At 45.5% G+C, this 19,128-nt stretch overlaps 1 protein-coding gene across 1 annotated transcript in view; it reads right to left on the bottom strand.

The window, feature by feature from the left end:
• The window catches only part of LOC147896984 (Pseudouridine synthase family protein), a 157,959-nt gene extending 140,061 nt beyond the window's left edge, over nt 1-17,898 (bottom strand). Inside the window, exons 1-2 of the mRNA XM_087381410.1 lie at nt 17,685-17,898; nt 12,550-12,607 (exon numbers count right to left, since the gene is read on the bottom strand). Coding sequence (XP_087237536.1) covers nt 12,550-12,607; nt 17,685-17,775 — 149 coding nt within the window. The 5' untranslated portion in view covers nt 17,776-17,898. The remainder of the gene's footprint in view (nt 1-12,549; nt 12,608-17,684) is intronic.
• Nucleotides 17,899-19,128: the final 1,230 nt, after the last annotated feature.

Genomic DNA, 19,128 nt, shown 5'->3' with positions numbered 1-19,128 from the left:
TAGAAAGGTGTTGTATGAAAGATGCTGAAAATCCTAGCAACACCTTTCCAGATCGTCCTCACCTGTTTGCACTCCCAAATGCAATGCTGTACTGACTCAACTGCCATGTGACAATGAGGACAAGTAGGGTCAGGCCCGAACCTGGATCTCCACTGGTTCACATCAATTCCACCATGAATAGAAAGCCAAAAGAAAAGAGTGATATTTCTATTCCTGGGGGATTTCCAAAGCCTACGCCAAAAGTTCTTCCGCACAGCTGCGGAAATCTGAAAACTATCCCAATGTGGCGCTCTAGAGGGCCTCCGACCTCTACTGCTGAGTTGAAACCTCCGGGCATTTCTAACTGTGTAGCGAAAGAAGGGAAAGCTCTTCTCTCGGTGCCCCTATGAATCCAAGTGAGCCCTATGTCAATCCCCCAGATTGGAGTGTCCTCATCACTGATCCAAAAGCCATTGGATTTGTTCCAATTAATGTGTGCACCTACCACAACGCAAAACAAATCCAATGCTGTCCTGAATGAATTCAGTGTCTGTGGAGTGGCATCCAAAAATACAACTGTGTCATCTGCCAACTCACTATCTAAGAGCTCATCCTCCTGCCTTAGAGAGGAAGCCTGAGCCCTACGATTTGAGCTTGAGCTCTAATGTAATAGCTCATAGCCTCAGCCACAAAAAGGAATAAAAAGGAGGCTAGGGGGCATCCCTGACGGACTGATCTGGTAATCTCAAACTTGTCTCCCCTAACTTTACCAATAAGAACCTGGCTGTGGGCTGATCTGTAGAGGCCTGACATCCCTCTGATCCATGCATCTAAGAAGCCAAAACAAGTAAGTGTGCCCTCCAGAGAGCCCCAGTCTACCTTGCATAAGCTTTCTCAAAGTCCAAGAGTAGAATGGCCAGCCTGTGGCCATTATGCATGGCCCAATCCGAAACCTCCCAAAATGAGAAGATGTTATAAAAAATGCTCCTTCCATGCACAAAACCCGTCTGCGTATCATGGATAAGATATGGTAGAAAGTGCTGCAGACGAAGGCTGATAGCTTTAGCTAGGATTTTGTACAAGGTACCCAGCAAGGTAATCGGTCTCCACTGAGACGTTAAATTCCTGCAACCCCCTTTCGGAATCAAGCCCTCCGTAAGTGAGTCTGGCATCTCACCCGAGTCCCATACACCTTGTAGGGCTGAGGTAATGTGATCCCCAATCTGATCCCAAAAAGTAATTAAAAATAAGGGGGTAAGTCCATCTGAACCAGGACACTTGCCCTTGTGAAGGGCAAAGAGAGCAGTCCTAAACTCTACGTTGGTGAAGGGTGCATCAAGTGAAACAATCGTATCCCCTGTCACCAACCCAGGTAAGTGTCGCCAAATAACCACTCTAGCATCATCTGTGGCCTGAGTGTCTCTATCTGCTGTAAGAAGGGAGGCATAGAAATCGGTGGCAACCTGCAAGACGGCATCTGGATGTGTCTGAAGAACTCCGCCTAAGTCAACAAGCTGTGAGACGCTCTCCCTACTATGTCTGGGGCCAAGAGTAGAGAAGAACTGCTTGTTGACCCTACCTCCCTTTTGTGTCCAAAATGACTCTCTGGCGTGAAAGGCATACTCTGCTCTCTAATCTAAAAGTGACTGCTACTGAGCCCTTGCTAAAATGACTCTCTGGCGTGAAAGGCATACTTTGCTCTCTGATCTAAAAGTGACTGCTGCTGAGCCCTTGCTGCAGCAAGGCACTCCTAAATCCAAGCATCTGTAGGCCTCTTCTGCTCCTCCCTCTGGAGGGCAGCCAACTGTTGGCGGATACCTATCTCACGCCTGAGGATCTCACCCCTTCTGATACGAGCAAGTAAAAGATAAAAGTCACTGATATCAGAGAGGGCTGCGGCTAAGTCTGAAGGAGAAAGTTGCCCATCTTGCAAATGAGATACCCAGGTCCTCAACATTGTCTCTGTAAGGCCCTCCTCTGCATAGAAAGAATCGGGAATCCTAACACTGGCAGAGCGGCGCCTCACATGGGGATCTGAGACCATCAAAACCACTGGAAAATGATCCGAAGTAGACACCCCAGCTACAATGCAAACAGTACCACCTCTGTCAAGAGCCCAATCATCCACATAAAATCTGTCAATCCGTACATGTATAGGCATCTACGATCTCTTGTTCGACCAAGAAAACAGGAGAGAATGTGGCTGAGTGTGAAAAGCATCATCATGCCAAGCATCCCTACCACTGTACTGAAAAAGGAAGGCATCCCACGCTGCTCTCTCTAGGGAGTGAATGCCACCTTCCCTACCACCCCTTTTGTCTGAGGGCATTTCAACCATGTTGAAATCGGCCCCTATAATCCAAGCATCTGCAATATTTGACCAAGAGAGCAGTTCCTTCCAAAAAAGAACACGATCCACTCTAGAATTGGGTGCAGAAAGGTTTAAGAGACCAACCTTATGCCCATCAATCATAAGTATAATCCACTGAGCTCTGGAAGGGACTATGATCCCGTGTACAATCACCAAAGAAGGAATAGAAATGCAAGTACCTCCCCTGGTGCCCAAGGCGGGTGACCAAAAAGTGTGGCTTGAAAGAAGCTTACCCGACTAGGAACACAATCCCTGGCATCCAATTTGTGTTTCTGAATCATCAGAATGTCCATGGGACCCCCAGTAACACTTGAATGAAGTTGGTTACAAATTAGCTACCTGTGACGGCAATGAGGTACACCCCCGAGGCCCTGAACGTTCCAACTGACAATCCTCATCTGCAAGAGGAGGAGGCCGGATGGAAGATCCTACCCAACCTAGTAGCGGAGAAAGCCCTCTCCTGCGAAAAACTCCTCCTATCAAGAGGAGGGAAGTCAATTGGGGAAAGCACACCCCCCCCGTTGAGGGGGAAACTCTGTCCTGGAAGATGTGCTTCCCAAGCGTGGAGGGTACAAACTACTCCTCTACCTCAAACTCAGCCAAGTCTGCCAGAACTGAAAATGAATTCCTGCGAAGTACCTCTGGCGCAGTGGTGCGAAGGAGTAACTCTGGCGTAGGAGTGCAAAGGAGCCCTCTGCGGAAGGAGGAGTGGAACCAATAACCCCCTTACCTCTGTCAGGTGTAGACAAATGTGGCCACAATTGCATGACCTCAACCACAACTTTGTCATTGTTTTCAAGTAAAGCACGGGTCTCTGCAGAAAGGTTTGTACGCTCCTGTATCTGAACAGGGTCAAGAGCAGTCGCATCTGCACATGGAACCAGGACAGGGATGTATCCTGCCTGAAGAGACGGGTCCGCAGCCCCGTCAGTGGTAGCCTGAGGTACTAGCTCACCAACTCTAACAGGCACCCAACAGGGGACGACCGAAGCAGGACGTGCTGACTGTCCTGTCCACGCTGTAGAAGTACCAGGACGAGAGGCTGATGGTCCTGGCTGTGAAGTCGAAGGTCTAGCGCGTGAGGAAGTAGGAACTGGTTGTGAAGAAGGTCCAGGTCGCGTGAAGCTATGAGGCACACCCGTGGATCTTTTTGGTCTTTTCTTTTTCCTTGGGCAATCTGGCAAAGTGCCCAAGGGTCTTACAAATCCTACACTGATCCTGTCTCCCTGCAATCTCGACTCTCTGTTTGAAGGAGCCATCTGCTGAAGCATAATGTGGTCATCCGAGATGTTAGGGTCAGAGACAATGACCCTAACATGCGGTACCCCATCGGACCTGACTGCCTCTGCTGCTGAAGTAGGCATCTCAGGGAGAGGGGGGATCTCAGTAACCACTCCAAAGGCGGCTCAAATGGAATGTAGCGGTAGATGGTACACCTGAGGAAGGCCTGGAAAACTGATGAAGAGTGACGTCGTCCGGCTGTCTTCCTTGACAGGATTAAACCCCAAAGAAAAAGGGGTCAAAAAAATCCTCCTGGAGCCCAGTGCTAACGGGCTAGCCTGCAGCAGTGTACGTGCTACCTCCGAGGAGTCAAAAACAATCTGGAAGAAACCTCGCCCAAGCAGACGAACATCTGTGAAGTGCCCTGCGAGGTCTCTAGGTAGAGCGGCGAGCATCCAATCTCTGGCTTGTAACCTGGAAGGGTGGGACCCATGGATGGGAGCAAAGAGTGAAGTCGAGCTCTCCTGCTCTGTATCGTTTTTGAGCTGGCCTGCAGTCCAAACTATGCAGACAACCGGCTTACTCCGCACCAATTGGTCCAAGGATGGATCAACTTTAGGAAGGGGAACATGTTAACCCCATAAGATAACGGAGCAGGTTCCCAGAATGTTTTGCAAGACACAGTGGAGATAGAAAGAAAGAAAGAAAGTTTATTAAAGTCTTCGGAAGACCAATGGGTCTATGAGAGAAGGAAAGGATGAGAAAGAAAGAAAAAAAGAAAGTTTATTAAAGTCTTCAGAAGACCGATGGGTCTATGAGACTGTGAAAATCCTGATACAATGAGCTGTGGTAGTAGAGCTACTAAACGAGCGTCCATACCAATGCAAACTGCAAAAATGCAGAATGGCAGTACTAAGTCCTAAGTACAACATAGTCATGTCGATGGTCAACTATATATCAATCTCAGCATCATCATCAATATCATCATCATCATCGGCAGCAGCAAGATATCAGGATGGAGGAGACAGTGGAGGCATGAAGTCGGCAATAGAGTGTTGTCGGCCACTCAGAGGTGCGGTCCTGGCACGTCTCTTGGTCGTAGCTCTACGTCTGACCAGGGCTACTGTGACCCCCGTCAGTCGGGTTCCAACTCTAAACAAGGAGGGGATGTCCCCAAGTGTGATCTGTGTGTCGATCCTCTGTTTGAGCTGTCGGGTCATAGGCTTCGGGTCACGGTCATCTCGAGGCCTCATCTCGTGGGGGTCCATGTGATCTAGCTGAAAGAACTCCGTGATAGAGCTCTGAGAGGGATCAACCGAGGAAGAAGTCTGCTCCTGTCTCCGTGCTCGGAGTATCCTCTCGCGGTGTCTAAGTGCCTCATGAATGAAACCTACCAAACACTGCTGGTCTGGGTAGGAGAGGAAACAGGCCAAAATCCCATAAGTATCCCTAAAGAGGCACTGGAAACGCTCTCGGATCTCATAGTACACTAGACACCTGAAGATGAAATGCTCCTCTGTCTCAACCTCCTGCATGTCACACAGTGTGCATATGCGCCTCTCCCTGGGTAGTCGCTCTACTCTGCCGCTCTCGATGTGAAGTCTGTGTAAAGAGACCCGGAACTGCCCAAGAAGATCCTCAACGAGTGGGGTAGGTGAATCTGCATGTATACCGGTAGGTCAATGAAACCCTCCACTGTGATATGTAAGAAGTGATCTCTGTAGAAGCTAAGCTTCACTGGGAGTTCACTCGGCCCCAACCAGGTCCGAAATGTGTGTAGCTGTAGTAGATCCTCATGGATAACCTGGTTGAACTCGTGTGATAGGAGGGGAGAAAACGGAGCATCCATGCTGTACTAGAAGGGAGGTAGTCTATCCATGTGAAGCCCCAGTCGCTCAAACCATCTCTCTGTACGTGCATACCAGCACCTTTGGTCTCCTCTTGCTGCAAGTGCCATAGAAGAGGATGGAGCTATCCATGGTAGCCTGCTACGTCCCAAGGTATAATCCCCATATTCCCTGACTCGGTACAGATACGTGATGACCTGAAATGCAGCATCTAGTTGTAAAGGGGGTGACCCAAACTCAGCCTGAATGATCTGGTGAGGAACGAATGACTTACCACGAATCATCCGTGATAGCATGAGAACCTGTAGCGGTTCCACACGGGCCTACTCTGTATCCAACAAGTCTGGCCCCCAACAAGGGCTGCCGTACATCCCCGCTGGGCGACCCAAGGAGTCAAAAAGCAACCCCTTGGTGCGTGGATCCTGAAAGTGCGAGCGGAAGCACTGCCTCTCTAGTCTGGCCAATGAAGCATACCCTCTACTCAAGCGTGCCTGCATCGCGGGTCTCATCGTGAAGCTGGGTCCGGAGAAGATAACCCCAAGATAAGTGTATGATCAAACTATCTCAATAGATGACCCCTCAAATGTGAATTGCTCCTGACGCATGATGGCTCGAGATGTATTGAAGATCATGACCTTGGTTTTACCTAGGTTGACCTTCAAAGCATGAGACTCACAAAAGGACTGTAGTGCGTCTAGGTGTCTCTGAAGCCCCTTTGCTGAGGAAGACAAGAGAGCCACGTCATCTGCGTAGAGCAAAATCTGGATCAGCATGCCCGCAAGAGAGCAACCTACACCCCCCTGTGTCTGCATCACTGTCTCAAGCTCGTCAATGTAGAGGCCAAACAAGGTAGGCGACAAAGGACACCCTTGTTTGACCCCGATGGTGCTCATGATCTCGTCTATCCACCCGGATCCTGTCCGAACTCTGCCTAAAACTCTCTCGTAAAGTGCCATGACAGCCCAACTGGTCATAACCTAAGTCCTGTAGGCGCCGTATGAGGCGGGCTCTCGGAACCGTGTCAAATGCCTTGCGAAAATCCACAAAGCAACAATAAACCCTCTGCTTCCGTAACCTCGCCTCCTCGATGAAGCAGAAGTTTGAGATGAAGGATTTGGGAGAGCTGCGTTATTTCTTGGGCATTGAGGTGATTAGATCACCAAGTGGGATACGGCTCTTGCAGAGGCGGTATGGATTGGACATGCTGTCCAAATATGGGATGACAGGCCGTAAGCCTATTTCAATTCCTTTGGAGCAGAATGTGAAGCTGAGCGCAGATGCAGGTGAGCTTCTGGAAGACCCTACTATGTACAGACGCATAGTAGGAAGTTTGATTTATATGACTATTACCAGGCCAGATTTGAGCTATGCTGTTGGATTGGTAAGTCAGTTTATGCAGGCTCCAAGGAAACCGCATTTGGATGCGGCTAGACGCATACTCAGGTATGTGAAGTCCACATTGCAGTATGGACTATTTTATGAGACTGGGGTTCAGATACAGTTGCATGGATACACTGATGCTGATTGGGCTGGTAGTATTTCTGATAGACGATCTACCAGTGGATATGTGCTGCAGCAAGAAACAGCCTACAGTTGCCTTGTCGAGCACAGAGGCTGAGTACAGGGGTGCAGCAATGGCTGCATGTGAGGTAGCTTGGTTGCATAAGCTACTTTATGATATGCATCAGTCTACAGATGGGCCAGTTGTCATTTATTGTGACAACATGAGTAGTATACACTTGGCAAATAACCCAGTCTATCATGCTAGAACAAAGCACATTGAGGTGCATTATCACTATGTGCGGGAGAAGGTTTTACTAGGTCTTATTGATCTAGTTTATGTCAGCATTGAGGATCAGGTAGCTCACATATTCACGAAGGCATTGGGCGCAGAGAAGCTGCGCAAGTTCAGAGACCTGCTTGGTGTGCAGGAATTGGGATTGAGCTCGAGGGGGAGTGTTGAGATATCGAGCTCCACTCGTGACATGCCAGGGTGACCGTTGTGCATTTATGTCACCGACTTGTTAGCTGCAGATGCAGTTGGTACACCGCCCATGAATAATAGCTGGATGACAGCTATCCTTATGTACTCTAGTTCGTGGCTCAGTTAATATGCCACCTTAGTTAGCTGAGTTTGGTTTGAGACCCACATATAGGGTTCTTCTATTTCTTTGTACTAGAGTTCTTTTGGCTTTCACAACTAAGAAGAGGAAAACTGTTTTCAGCCTCCACCTTTGTGTGTATTCCCCCATTGTGTATGTGAGAAAGCCGCAAGTGAGACTCCTTCCTTCTCTCCCACTATCTTCACAGATATCCCATAGACATTGTGACTTTCTAGAGTCTAGTGGCACACTATATAGTGTTGTACTTGTCTATTGTCTACAACAACAGTCAACATCAAGCTATCAATACATTGTGAGTATTTTGGTTATTGCCTTACACTTGTACTTTCTTTCCTTTCCATTCTGCCTTTCATTATGCTTTCCATATTTCCATTCCATTCCTAGCTAGATTCCATGTCTCTTCATATGGTATGATAGCCTTCCTTCCTAGCCCTTCCCTTCCTCCTTGCTTCTCCATGAGGTAGAGGGTGGCCGGAAAGAGAAGCTGCCCTCTCTTCTCTTGGAGGAGCTCCCTTTCCCTACTCCTCTCCATTGAAGGCTTCATCAACATTGGGATTCTCCTCCAACGTTGTCTTCTCCAACTTGAGCTTCTGCCACCTCTCTTCCCTTTCCTTGGTGAGCTCTTCTCCTTCCTTCAGCTACAAAGACGTCCTGGAGTGGTGCTATTTCTGTTGCTCTCTCTGTGACCTGCGGACGATGTGACGCTTCTATATGGATCTGGAAGCATAATCACGACTTTGTGTCTTTAGGAAAGTTGTAGAGGACCTTGAGTAATACAATTTTCATTTTTACATCATTGCAATCCGAGTTTTCTATGAAAAGATATAGCTCCTGCAAAAAGTGACGAAAATTATTCATGTGCGCAGATTTTGTTCTTGAGTTCACGGGATGATAATTTCCAGCCTATTGTCACTATCTTCATCTCCACCTCCATCTTTTGCTACTCCAATTGGTGCCCACGCAGCTTCTCTTGCTGGCCACGTAGCTATCCTCTTTGCCCGTCATCTAGCTGCGCACGCTGGTTCTAGCTGCCCACACTGCTACTCACGCTTCTCCTGTTGCCCACGAAGCTCTATCTTCTCGCCATTCGAGCTGCCACATTGCACACCTCATCCACCTTCTATAACGGTGTGTAGACTCCACACTAATTTGCAACAAGAAGATAAAGAAAAATGAGCTTGATGTGAGGTACGGTTACTTTCCAGCTTCTCTGATTACTTCTTTGATTGCCCGTGGTGCTAGGCTTGCATATTGAGTGACTCTACTAGTCCTTGTCGCACCTCCAGCATCTACATCGACTTTTTGGTGACTCTTCATCTTCTATTTTGAGAGTCATGCCATGACCATGTAGCTACCCCATGGACTTCACCGACACATATTTTGGGGCATCCATGCCTAGTGCTTCATCGACTCGCAGGGATGTGCACACATGTGCATTAGCTACTTGGAGGACATCTCTTACTCAAAGAGATCTATTTTTATTGTTCCTACAGCTTCATGTATTTTGGGGTCCTCTACCCTGGGTAGTCCCCCTAAAATGATATGTATTGAGTGTTTGGTTTTCATTGAGTCTAAAGGTCCTCTGCCTTGGATAGTCCTCCTAAAAAGATGTATTGGTTTTCCTATTTTGAGGTGTGGCTTCCTAATATGTCCTGTTATGAAGCCAAGGCGGGATGTACTGTGGGAGCCATATGTATTAGCTTTGATAGGTTTAGAGGGGGATGTATTGTGGGAGCCATGTATTGGCTTTGATAGGTCTTGTTATCAGGCCTGGCCGAGTTCCAGGATGTTGGTGTATTCCTAGACCTATGAGCTGGTCATGTAGCCATGCTAACGTGAGCCTCTAAGCATCTTGAGTCTCAAGCCATGAGAGTGCTTGGATCAACCTCTGAACATGCTTAGACTTTAGCCTCTGAGTTACATAGGGTGCACAGTTTGATGACCGTCATTGTCATGTTTTGTTCTTGGTTCCATTCCAATAGTCTCTCACCTTAGACCGTCATTGTCATGTTCTGTTCTTGGTTCCATTCCAGTAGTCTCTCACCTTGCCTTCATGGGGGGGTGTTGGAATATGAAGCCAAAGTGAGTCTAAAATGAGTGTTCTAGGTAGTCTCGGGGTGTTTTATAGTCTAGTGAGTCCTAGACATGCCATGTGTCATATTGGGAGATATCCCATAGACATTGTGACTTTCTAGAGTCTAGTGGCACACTATATAGTGTTGTACTTGTCTATTGTCTACAACAACAGTCAACATCAAGCTATCAATACATTGTGAGTATTTTGGTTATTGCCTTGCACTTGTACTTTCTTTCCTTTCCATTCTGCCTTTCATTATGCTTTCCATATTTCCATTCCGTTCCTAGCTAGATTCCATGTCTCTTCATGGAGTTTGTACAAGGACATGACTTGAACATTGAATATAAAAGAGGGAAAGAGAATGTGGTAGCTGATGCTCTATCTAGGCTGTGTTCATGTCAACGCCATACAATCTCCACTATCTATAAAGATTGGATTCATGATATCTAGCAGGAGTATTTGGAGCATCTTGATTCTGTTGCTATCTTTATGGCCCTTTAGGACCCACATTGCATGGACTATCCACAATATGCCTTGAAGAATGGGCTCCTATGGCAGAGTTTATTTGGTCCCTCATTCCTCCTTTTAATATCTGACTTTAGCTGAGATGCATAGTTCTCCTATGGCAGGTCACATTGGGCTAGGAAAGACCTATGAGAAGGTGAAACAAAGCTTCTATTGGGAAGGGTTCGTGGAAGGATGTACTGAATTATGTCAAAAGCTATGTGTATTGCTGGCAAAACAGAACTGACAAGATCTAGCAGGAGTATTTGGAGCATCTTGATTCTATTGCTATCTTTATGGCCCTTTAGGACCCACATTGCATGGACTATCCACAATATGCCTTGAAGAATGGGCTCCTATGGCAGAGTTTATTTGGTCCCTCATTCCTCCTTTAAATATCTGACTTTAGCTGAGATGCATAGTTCTCCTATGGCAGGTCACATTGGGCTAGGAAAGACCTATGAGAAGGTGAAACAAAGCTTCTATTGGGAAGGGTTCGGGGAAGGATGTACTGAATTATGTCAAAAGCTATGTGTATTGCTGGCAAAACAGAACTGACAAGTCTCTTACATTCCTTACCTGTTCTTGAGGGTAAGTGGACACACTTTAGCATGGACTTTATTACTAGTTTGCCCACCCACCTATAGCTCTTCACAAGTGGCTTATCAATTTGTGGAGAACATATCCGGGGTGCATGGTTTCCCACAGGAGATAGTGGGTGACAAAAATGTAAAGTTTATGAGTGGTTTTTTGAAGGCACTTTTCTCACATATAGGGACAAATTTGGCACCTAGCACAGCATACCATCTCCAATCATATGGCCAAACAAAGAGGGTTAATAAGTGGGTGGAAGAGTACTTGAGGCACTTTTGTTTTGAGACTTGGGATAGATGGTTGTGCCTAGCAGAATTTTGTTATAGCTCTACAAAGCACACCTTTATTGGCATGTCTCACTTTGAGGCACTGTATGGATGACAAGTCCACTTCCCTACTACAATTAGAGACCAAATCCTTTTTAGTCAGCATGCGCAAGATGAAGTGGATAGAATGCAAGTTATTCTACAGCTGGCCAAAGATAATATTCTCAAGGCACATCTAGAATGAAGGAACATGCTGATCAAAGCAGAAGGCATGTTGAATTTAAGGGGGGAGATTGGGTATGCCTCTGACTGCACACACATAGATATGCCTCACGGAAGAGGAACACCAATACCAAGCTGGCCCACAGGTTTTATGGTCCCTAGAGAATTCTTAAAAGGGTTGGTGATCCAGCCTACAAGCTGGAACTGCCTCCTACCACCAAGATTCATGATGTCCTCCATGTATCCTTGCTTAAGAAGCATGTGGGAGCAGAAATTCCAGTTGCAATAGAGTTGCCTCCTATGGATGAGTACCAAAAAGGATATTGGGCTATAGAGACAAGATCCTCATAAATAAGCTCTTGCTAGAGTACTGCATCAACTGGAAAGGGTTACCAGAGGAGGATTTTACATGGCAGCCTGAGAGCATTTTGCAGCAGTTCCCATATCTATTGAGCTCAATTGAAGTTTTCCCTGCTCATGACAGGCCAGAGTACCAATATACTCTTCTTTTCAGTCAGTTGTACCATTTGTATTCATTTTGAGGACAGAACTTCTGTAAGTAGGAGGGGATTGTAACTGTAGGGAGTTCTAGGTTTAGCACTCAGCTAGTAAACGGGCCCATTTAGCCTTAAAAACACTTAAGCTCTGCATTGAATTTTAAGTGCATTTGCATGGGTTAAATTAATTTAATAATTCTTTATTTTGTAAGTGATTTTTCATGGATTTAAATGCCCCCCCAAAAAAAAAACACTTTAGTACTCTCTTGTATTTTAAGTGGTGGTTCTAGGCTTGATCATGGGCTTGCCACGTGGCGCCTGTTGGAATAATCTCATAAGGAAACATGTGCTGGCCCACTTTTCTAAAAGTATATAAAGGGGTTTCAGCTGTACTAGACATTCATTCAACACTAATGGACATGATGGGCAATAGACACGAGAATGTATCCAACACTTTCACCAAAAAAAAGAGGATGTATCCAACACCACGAATTGGACACCCTTGGAAACAAGAGAATATCATAGTCAAAAAATCCACAAATTTGCAGAGAGTGTTGTGGAGAGAATACAGTAGACTAAGCACAATGGATTTGAACTAAACTTTCAGTGCTGTGGAGAGAATATAGTACACTAAGAGAATATAGTAGACTAAGCACAATGGATTTGAACTAAGCTTTCAGATGTAAAAAACCAGCCGCTAAGACTTAAATAATGCCATGTAAAACTGGGAAAAAAACAAGCATCTAAGACTTACATAATGCAATCTAAAACAAGCATCAAACAGAACATTAAAGATAGCCCTATGCACTGACAAAACACTATTATAGGCTTGTTAAGATTGTACTTGCCCTTCTCTTGGAGCTGAATCTTTGTACTTCGAGCTGTAAAATTCCATTAGAGTACAAGCTGAAAATATCAGAAGATAGCTGCATTAGAAGTGTTATTAAATTGTTGATTATGCATCCTGATGTGAATGAGGCCCCAACCTTTAGCTTAAACTATGCCTGAGGCTGTGCATTTCATAGTTAGAATAGTATGAAACAAGTACGTGCAAACATCTAAATGATGCATACATATCTATATTACCATGGTCCTAGCAGGTGAGACCTGTAAGAACATCTAAATGATGCATACATATCTATATTACCATAATCCTAGCAGGTGAGACCACAGTATTTGGTGATACAAATGTTTAAGAAGGGATATTGATGTTGCTATAAAATCATGTATGCTGCTTCCTTACCTTTGCATCTTTTAAGTTAGTTCATCTAAAACAATTTTCCTGTTAGCACCCAAAAATTCTCATCTTACATTTCTCATAGTTGTAAGAGTATTCGTTTATCTAGAAGAATGTTATTTCTGATAACCATTTGCAGTTCCTTAGTCCCTTTTTTTTCTCCGAAAAAAAAATTTCTATTAAGTATGAACAAAACCCGCGAAAGCAAGTTCAGGGCGGAAATTCAAGAGAAGGGACACCCTAGAAGGGGTCAATAATAAGCTCCTCAAAGCGAACAAGAAAGAAACCAAGGCTGAGGCTGATAGTGTCATCTCAACCTTGCTGAGGACTCCAAGAAGAAAAGGGGAACCCCTCCATTCCCTAAGGAAAATAGCCCTCCTGGCAGACGCCGCTCGTGAAGTCCCCTGCATGCTCGAATTCTTTAGTCTTAAGCAGCTGAGAGTAAAAAATAACTACATGTGCGAGAAAAGGAAGTAGCAAACCAAGAAGGAGAAAGGGTCAAGTGAAAATAGCAACAACAAAGCAAATCCTGCCAAGTGTTAAACTTTTATAACTATGACTTAATGGCATAACTTGCGATACGTGATGGACCAACAGTCCAAATCATGTTGTAACTTGAACTAAAGCAAAAACAATAATTTCAGGCTCATTTTGGGGCTAAATAGGGACACCAAGCCTCTGATACCAAATTCCCATCTTACGATGGCATTTTGGAATTGCAAAGGCTCTATGTAATAAATACCATGTAACTTAGATGCATGTATCTGTTGGGTCGCCTTCCCCACATGTGAGCCCCAGAATGAGGAGGACATGGATGAGGTGTACTGACATGTTTGGCACAAGAGAGAGGCCATGTGGACAGATCTAAAGGTTACTACGTGGAAGAACTGACTGTACAGAGAGCCTGCCATGTAGCAGTGTACGGAATTACAGCAGCAGGTCCTGTAGGGGACAGCACAGCTGTACGGCTACTGTGCAGATGCAGGACGGGATGTACTGGGCCATTCAGAGGCCAAGGACTGGTTGGTAGCAGCATGTAAAAGTGGCTGGAGTAGGTGCATGACTGCAGTAGCATGAGTAGCAAGTAGAAGGCTGCTCAAGGACTATATGTAGGCCTGTAGCAGGTTGGCAGGTGGCTCTGCCAAGCAATAGTCTGAAGCAAGGAATTGGCCTACAAAGGTAGGGCCCTGGTCAGCAGTATGATATACGTGGGCTAACATGCACTTACCACATGGCCATACAGGTCAGAAGACTGTAGTCTGCAGTCGTTTCAACACAACACTTGGTCATGCCACTCAGAGTCTGCCATGTGGCAGGCTGATCGGCAATTACAGACTAGGTTAGCCTAGTTTGTAAGGGGTCTACCAAATTAGCAGGGCTTGAGCTCTATAAAAGGCCCCGTTGGGGGGGCCTTGGATATCACTCTATACCTTGAGTTTACCATGCATCTAGAGCAGAGGAAGGTAGGCGATCGGGTCACCTTGTGCCTCATACTTTGGGCTGCATCCAAAGCGGCAGGGAGGCTATGGAATGTTAAAGTTATGGCATCTCATAGTGAGGGAGGGCTTATTTGTGGGTGTGCCTGCTAGAGTGAGGAGTAGGGTTAGTACAATCTCGGCCTGCTTCAGGCTGACCAATGGTGTCAATCCTGGCCCTTGGTCAAGGCTGAGTTGGGGCCCAGTTGGGCACCCAACCAAGTCAGGTCAAACCGACCTGACCCAATCTTATTTGGGTCGGGTCAGCCTGACCTGCTAGTCGGTTTAGGCTAACCTACTGGTAGGCTACTCGGTCAGCTTATTGTGGCTGATCAGGCTGGGTAGAAAGCCTGCACGATGAGGGCGGAGTAGATGGCAACGGACTAAAACTCGACGGACATGGCGACGACGGGACTGCTGGCGTAGCAAAAGAGCAGCTGCGAACAAAAGGAGCTGCAAGGCAACAACGGGGCTGGCAGGCATGGCACGTATGGGCTCACGAACGGCAGCGGCGGAACGGGGGCTGATGGAAACCGGAGCAGGCAATGGAGCCACGAGGCTCAGGCTGGAACTCCGTCAGACAACAGGACCATGGTGGATCACGACATGTACGCTGCAGATGTGGTTGTCGATGGAGTGCTTTGCTCTCATCCGGCTTGGACTATACCTCGTCGTCTCTTTGGTGCACGCATCAACGGATGGGTGGGCAGGCTAGATGAGCTACCCGCACAAGGGCTCTCTTTGCGCACGACCATGGCTCTTAGGCAGAATATCTTCAGTGCTATCCTTCTTTAGTAGTTGCGTTGATTTTGATTGTTGCACGCTTGTGCAAAGCTGCAAACTTGAGCTTGTGCTGGCATCTGACTTGAACAAGGGTGGGTCATAGCGTTGGCGTTAGTGTAGCAGCTGCTGGGTATCGGAGTAAAGGATGAAGTGGAGAAGCAAAGGTGCCAGGGTCGGCGGAGCTCTGATACCAATGTAGAAAAGGGGGGTAGGGGCAGATTTGGAGAAAGGGGATAGACTAGCAGAAGGGGGAGAAAGAAAGAAAGAAAGAAAGTCTATTAACGTCCACTGGAGACCAAAAGGTCTATGGGACAGCAAGAAACCCTCTAGTACATCTGCTTTAGGGAGGGCACATGGCACCTCCCAAGGAGTGCAAAAAGCAACCCACATTATTTTACAGTACCTACATAATAGTCTGAAAGAGTAAACAGCCATACATCAGGTTAAGATTGAGAGTCTTTTGGTTTTGATTTAAACTCTCTGATTAGGGCTACGCCTTCATAGTAAACTGCCCATTTTCCATCCTTTCTGGTAGCCTTGACTTTAGCTAATTCAATTGCTTTATTCTTGAGTTGAGCCTGTGTAAGCTCCTGTGCTATCCATACTTTGGTACCCTTCAGCTTGTAAGATTGTCGAAGAAGCTTGATCCGCATATCTTTTGACTTCAGTGTAAGGATTGCATGACCTTTATAGTGCATAAAAGAAGTTGGCCTGGAGTCGTCATCATCTTGCTCATCATCATCCACCCATTCAATGTTGGGCAAGCTTGCTTTGATCTTTGTCAATATTTCACTATATGTGTCCTCCTCTTTGTACCAATCTTTTAAGAGTCCCCCTATTCCAATCTTCAGCGCATTATCACTTCTAACTTTGTGTTCTTTGATCATATTGAGGTCCAGTACCACTATGTCTGGGAGAAGATTCTCGATGACGTGATCCGACTGACATATTGCAAGACCGAGGACAACAAGGCAGACATCTTCACCAAGCCTTGGCACAGCAGCTGCTTGGCGATCATTCCAGCTCCCTCAAGATGATTCATGATCCAGGAGCTGAGAGGGGGTGTTCATCTCCTGTCTCATTGACTCAGGGCCTTGGTTGTGGGTCTCCCCGGCCATGTGAGGGAGTGCCAAGGCCATTATTGTGGGTTTGCCTGCCCCAGAGAGGCAAAGGGGGTTCATCATGAGGCCTATGTGTGCACGGACCTGTGCAGGTATACAACAGGCTGCGACTTAATAACAAGGGAAGTTTGTTATCTGTTTGTGATAGAACAGGCCATAGTATATACAACAGGCTGCGACTTAATAACAAGGGAAGTTTGTTATCTGTGTGGAAGCACTGTAGCAAGAATAAACGAAGTCGCACCCTCCCCGCATAAAATAATACTAAGAAGCCCTTCAGTAAGGTCTATGTACATATAAGATAGCTCCATGCAACTCAGCTCTAAGACTATGCCTAACTTATGCCAAAGCAATAGTTCGGAAAGCTAGAATGCAACTGCTTTTCACAAAGATGGTCCTCATATTTCATCTTGGGAACCCAATACTATCATTGGAAACTCAAGCTTGTTGTAAGAGAAACTATTTTCACATTGGAGAAATAAGGCAAGGAAGCATCAGCCGGACCTCGATCATGATAACATCTTGTCTCTCTCCATTGGAGACTCCACCCTTCCCAATGATGTTGACAAGAGGAGGCATAAATAGTTGCTGAAGCTTTGCCCTCCATTTATGTCTAAAGAGTTTGCAAATCTCCAAAATGGTCTCCATCCCTTTAACATCATCTCCTCAAAAAACCATGTGAAACCATCCAGTAAAGTCTTGGAAACTTTATAAACTGCTTAATAAATTCATCCTGATGCAGTCGTCACAAGTACAGTGGCTTCGGTGTGTCATCTTAAAAAAACCATTCTGAGTGATTTCAGCACTTGAACAATTACAATTTTCTTCCCCTTGGACCCGAACTTCTCTTATAATCCACAAGAGGAGGAGGTCTAAGAATTCCTACATCAATGTTGCTGCCCCTGTAGCTCGACAGCACAACTCCATTCCCAATGACCGTGGGATTCTGCAAATTACACCAATGGCCTGTACCCTACCAGCCTAACAGCATTTAACGCATTCTACATATAAATTAATTCTGAATCATGTCATTCCTTTGACTTTTTTTAACATAGAAAAGAGAGCCAGATTCTTTTAAAGTAGCAAATTGACATTTACAAAATCAGGTGATATTCCTCCCACAAACAAGGCTTAATATAGGTTTCCTGCTGTTTCCCAAACTTGATCCGATGACTGAAAAATGGGCAGGTGCGTCCTACAACATCTTGTTCTACTAAGTATCATCTCGATCACAATCAGACAGCTGCCAAATCAAGTAGCTATCATGAGTCCTAGTTGCTGACGTAATTCCAACTCTCTCCAATTCCCACACTAAATGTAACCAAAGTTCCACCAGCTGTTGCTAATGCTGAATGCTGTCAACGTACGTGGAAAAGATGGAGACACAACGTCCTCATAGAACAAGCCATCGTTAAGGTCAGGCCAAGGCAACCCGAAACTTGGATATTGAACGTCCATCGCTTGACTTCTGACGGTAGACGTGAACTTTGTCTGTGCTGAAATCTGAGCGTAGACGTTGGGTTTTGGCTAGTGATATAGATGATGGCCAACCAAAGGCCATCATACCACGTGTTAGGAAACTCTTTTGAGTTGCCCTTATAGTATTTACAAAAAATAAAATTTGTATTCGTTATTGGAATTGAGGTTACACGGGGTCTTTTGGTAGGACTTGTCCCGTCAGACAATAAATGAGTTTTTCACGGCAGGTTTAATTGGTCGTTGCCACCTGCCAAAATTTTTGATTGGTCTGTTGATTCTTGGCTGGTGCTTGGGCAGCTGCCCAGGTGGAGGGGGGTTGTGACAAACAAATGAGCCTTTCATCGAACATGTCCTTCGTCGAATGGACATGTGCCATGTGAATCAACTGCCCTTTCTTAAGGATGGTGTTTGCCCCGTCTGAACCCAGCCTAAAGATTGTGGCTCCTTCTCACCGTTAGCAATGCCATTGCGAGTTAAGGTGTTTCTAATTTTCAATCTTTGACTATATGTTGAGCTTATGGAGTGTTCTTTTTTGCTTTTTCTCTTTTCTTATTTTTGTTTGGAAGCTTTTCTTTTTGTTTTCCTTGAAATTGAAGCCAATGCACCAATACCCCATATGGAAGCTTTGCTTTTTGTTTTACTTGAATTTGTAGCCATACCCCATTATTTAGCTATGGAAGGTGTCTTCTTTTCTAAAAATCAAGCTTCTAACACTATATGCACCCTCATTACACTAAACATTTGCCAATACCTTTTACGAGAAATGTGTTGGCTGGTGTAGAGATCTCAACAGGGGGTAACATTACCTCACCACCATACATGCCACTATCCTTGAGTTATCATTAGACTAATTGTTGATGCTATTGCAAATATGTTTGCTTTAGACTAGCCAATTCTCTTTTGAAGTCTTCCATTGTTTTTAATCTCTAATCTTAATGCATTCTTAGCCTAGCGTTGTATCCACTCCTTTTCAGAAACAATATCAGTAGTCATCTCTTAAGTGCCTTGACATAGGTTGCTCTTAAGTTATTGGCTATAAAGTACAAGGTGGCCACTTCATATTGGGATCAAAATTCATCAAGCCAAGAATATCACCATATCTTTTTCACTAGCTTTGAGAGCATGACCAAGACATCTACATAGTCCTACTTAGTAATTGGAGACTTTGACATGGGGGGACCATATTGTGTTTTGAAGATTTCTTATGGTCTCAGCTTCCATACTCCATCCAAAACCTCTATCACACAGTAATCAAAGGCTTTGACATGGGGACATACTAGGGCTTAAAGACTTCTTATTGTCTAAGCTCCCATACTCTAACATGTTTGATCA

This window comes from Dipteris shenzhenensis, chromosome 11 (genome assembly GCF_047967505.1).
Source record: "Dipteris shenzhenensis isolate YYH24624 ecotype China chromosome 11, Dip_SZ_1.0, whole genome shotgun sequence".
Taxonomy (NCBI): domain Eukaryota; kingdom Viridiplantae; phylum Streptophyta; class Polypodiopsida; order Gleicheniales; family Dipteridaceae; genus Dipteris; species Dipteris shenzhenensis.
This window is presented reverse-complemented; position numbering and strand designations above follow the sequence as displayed.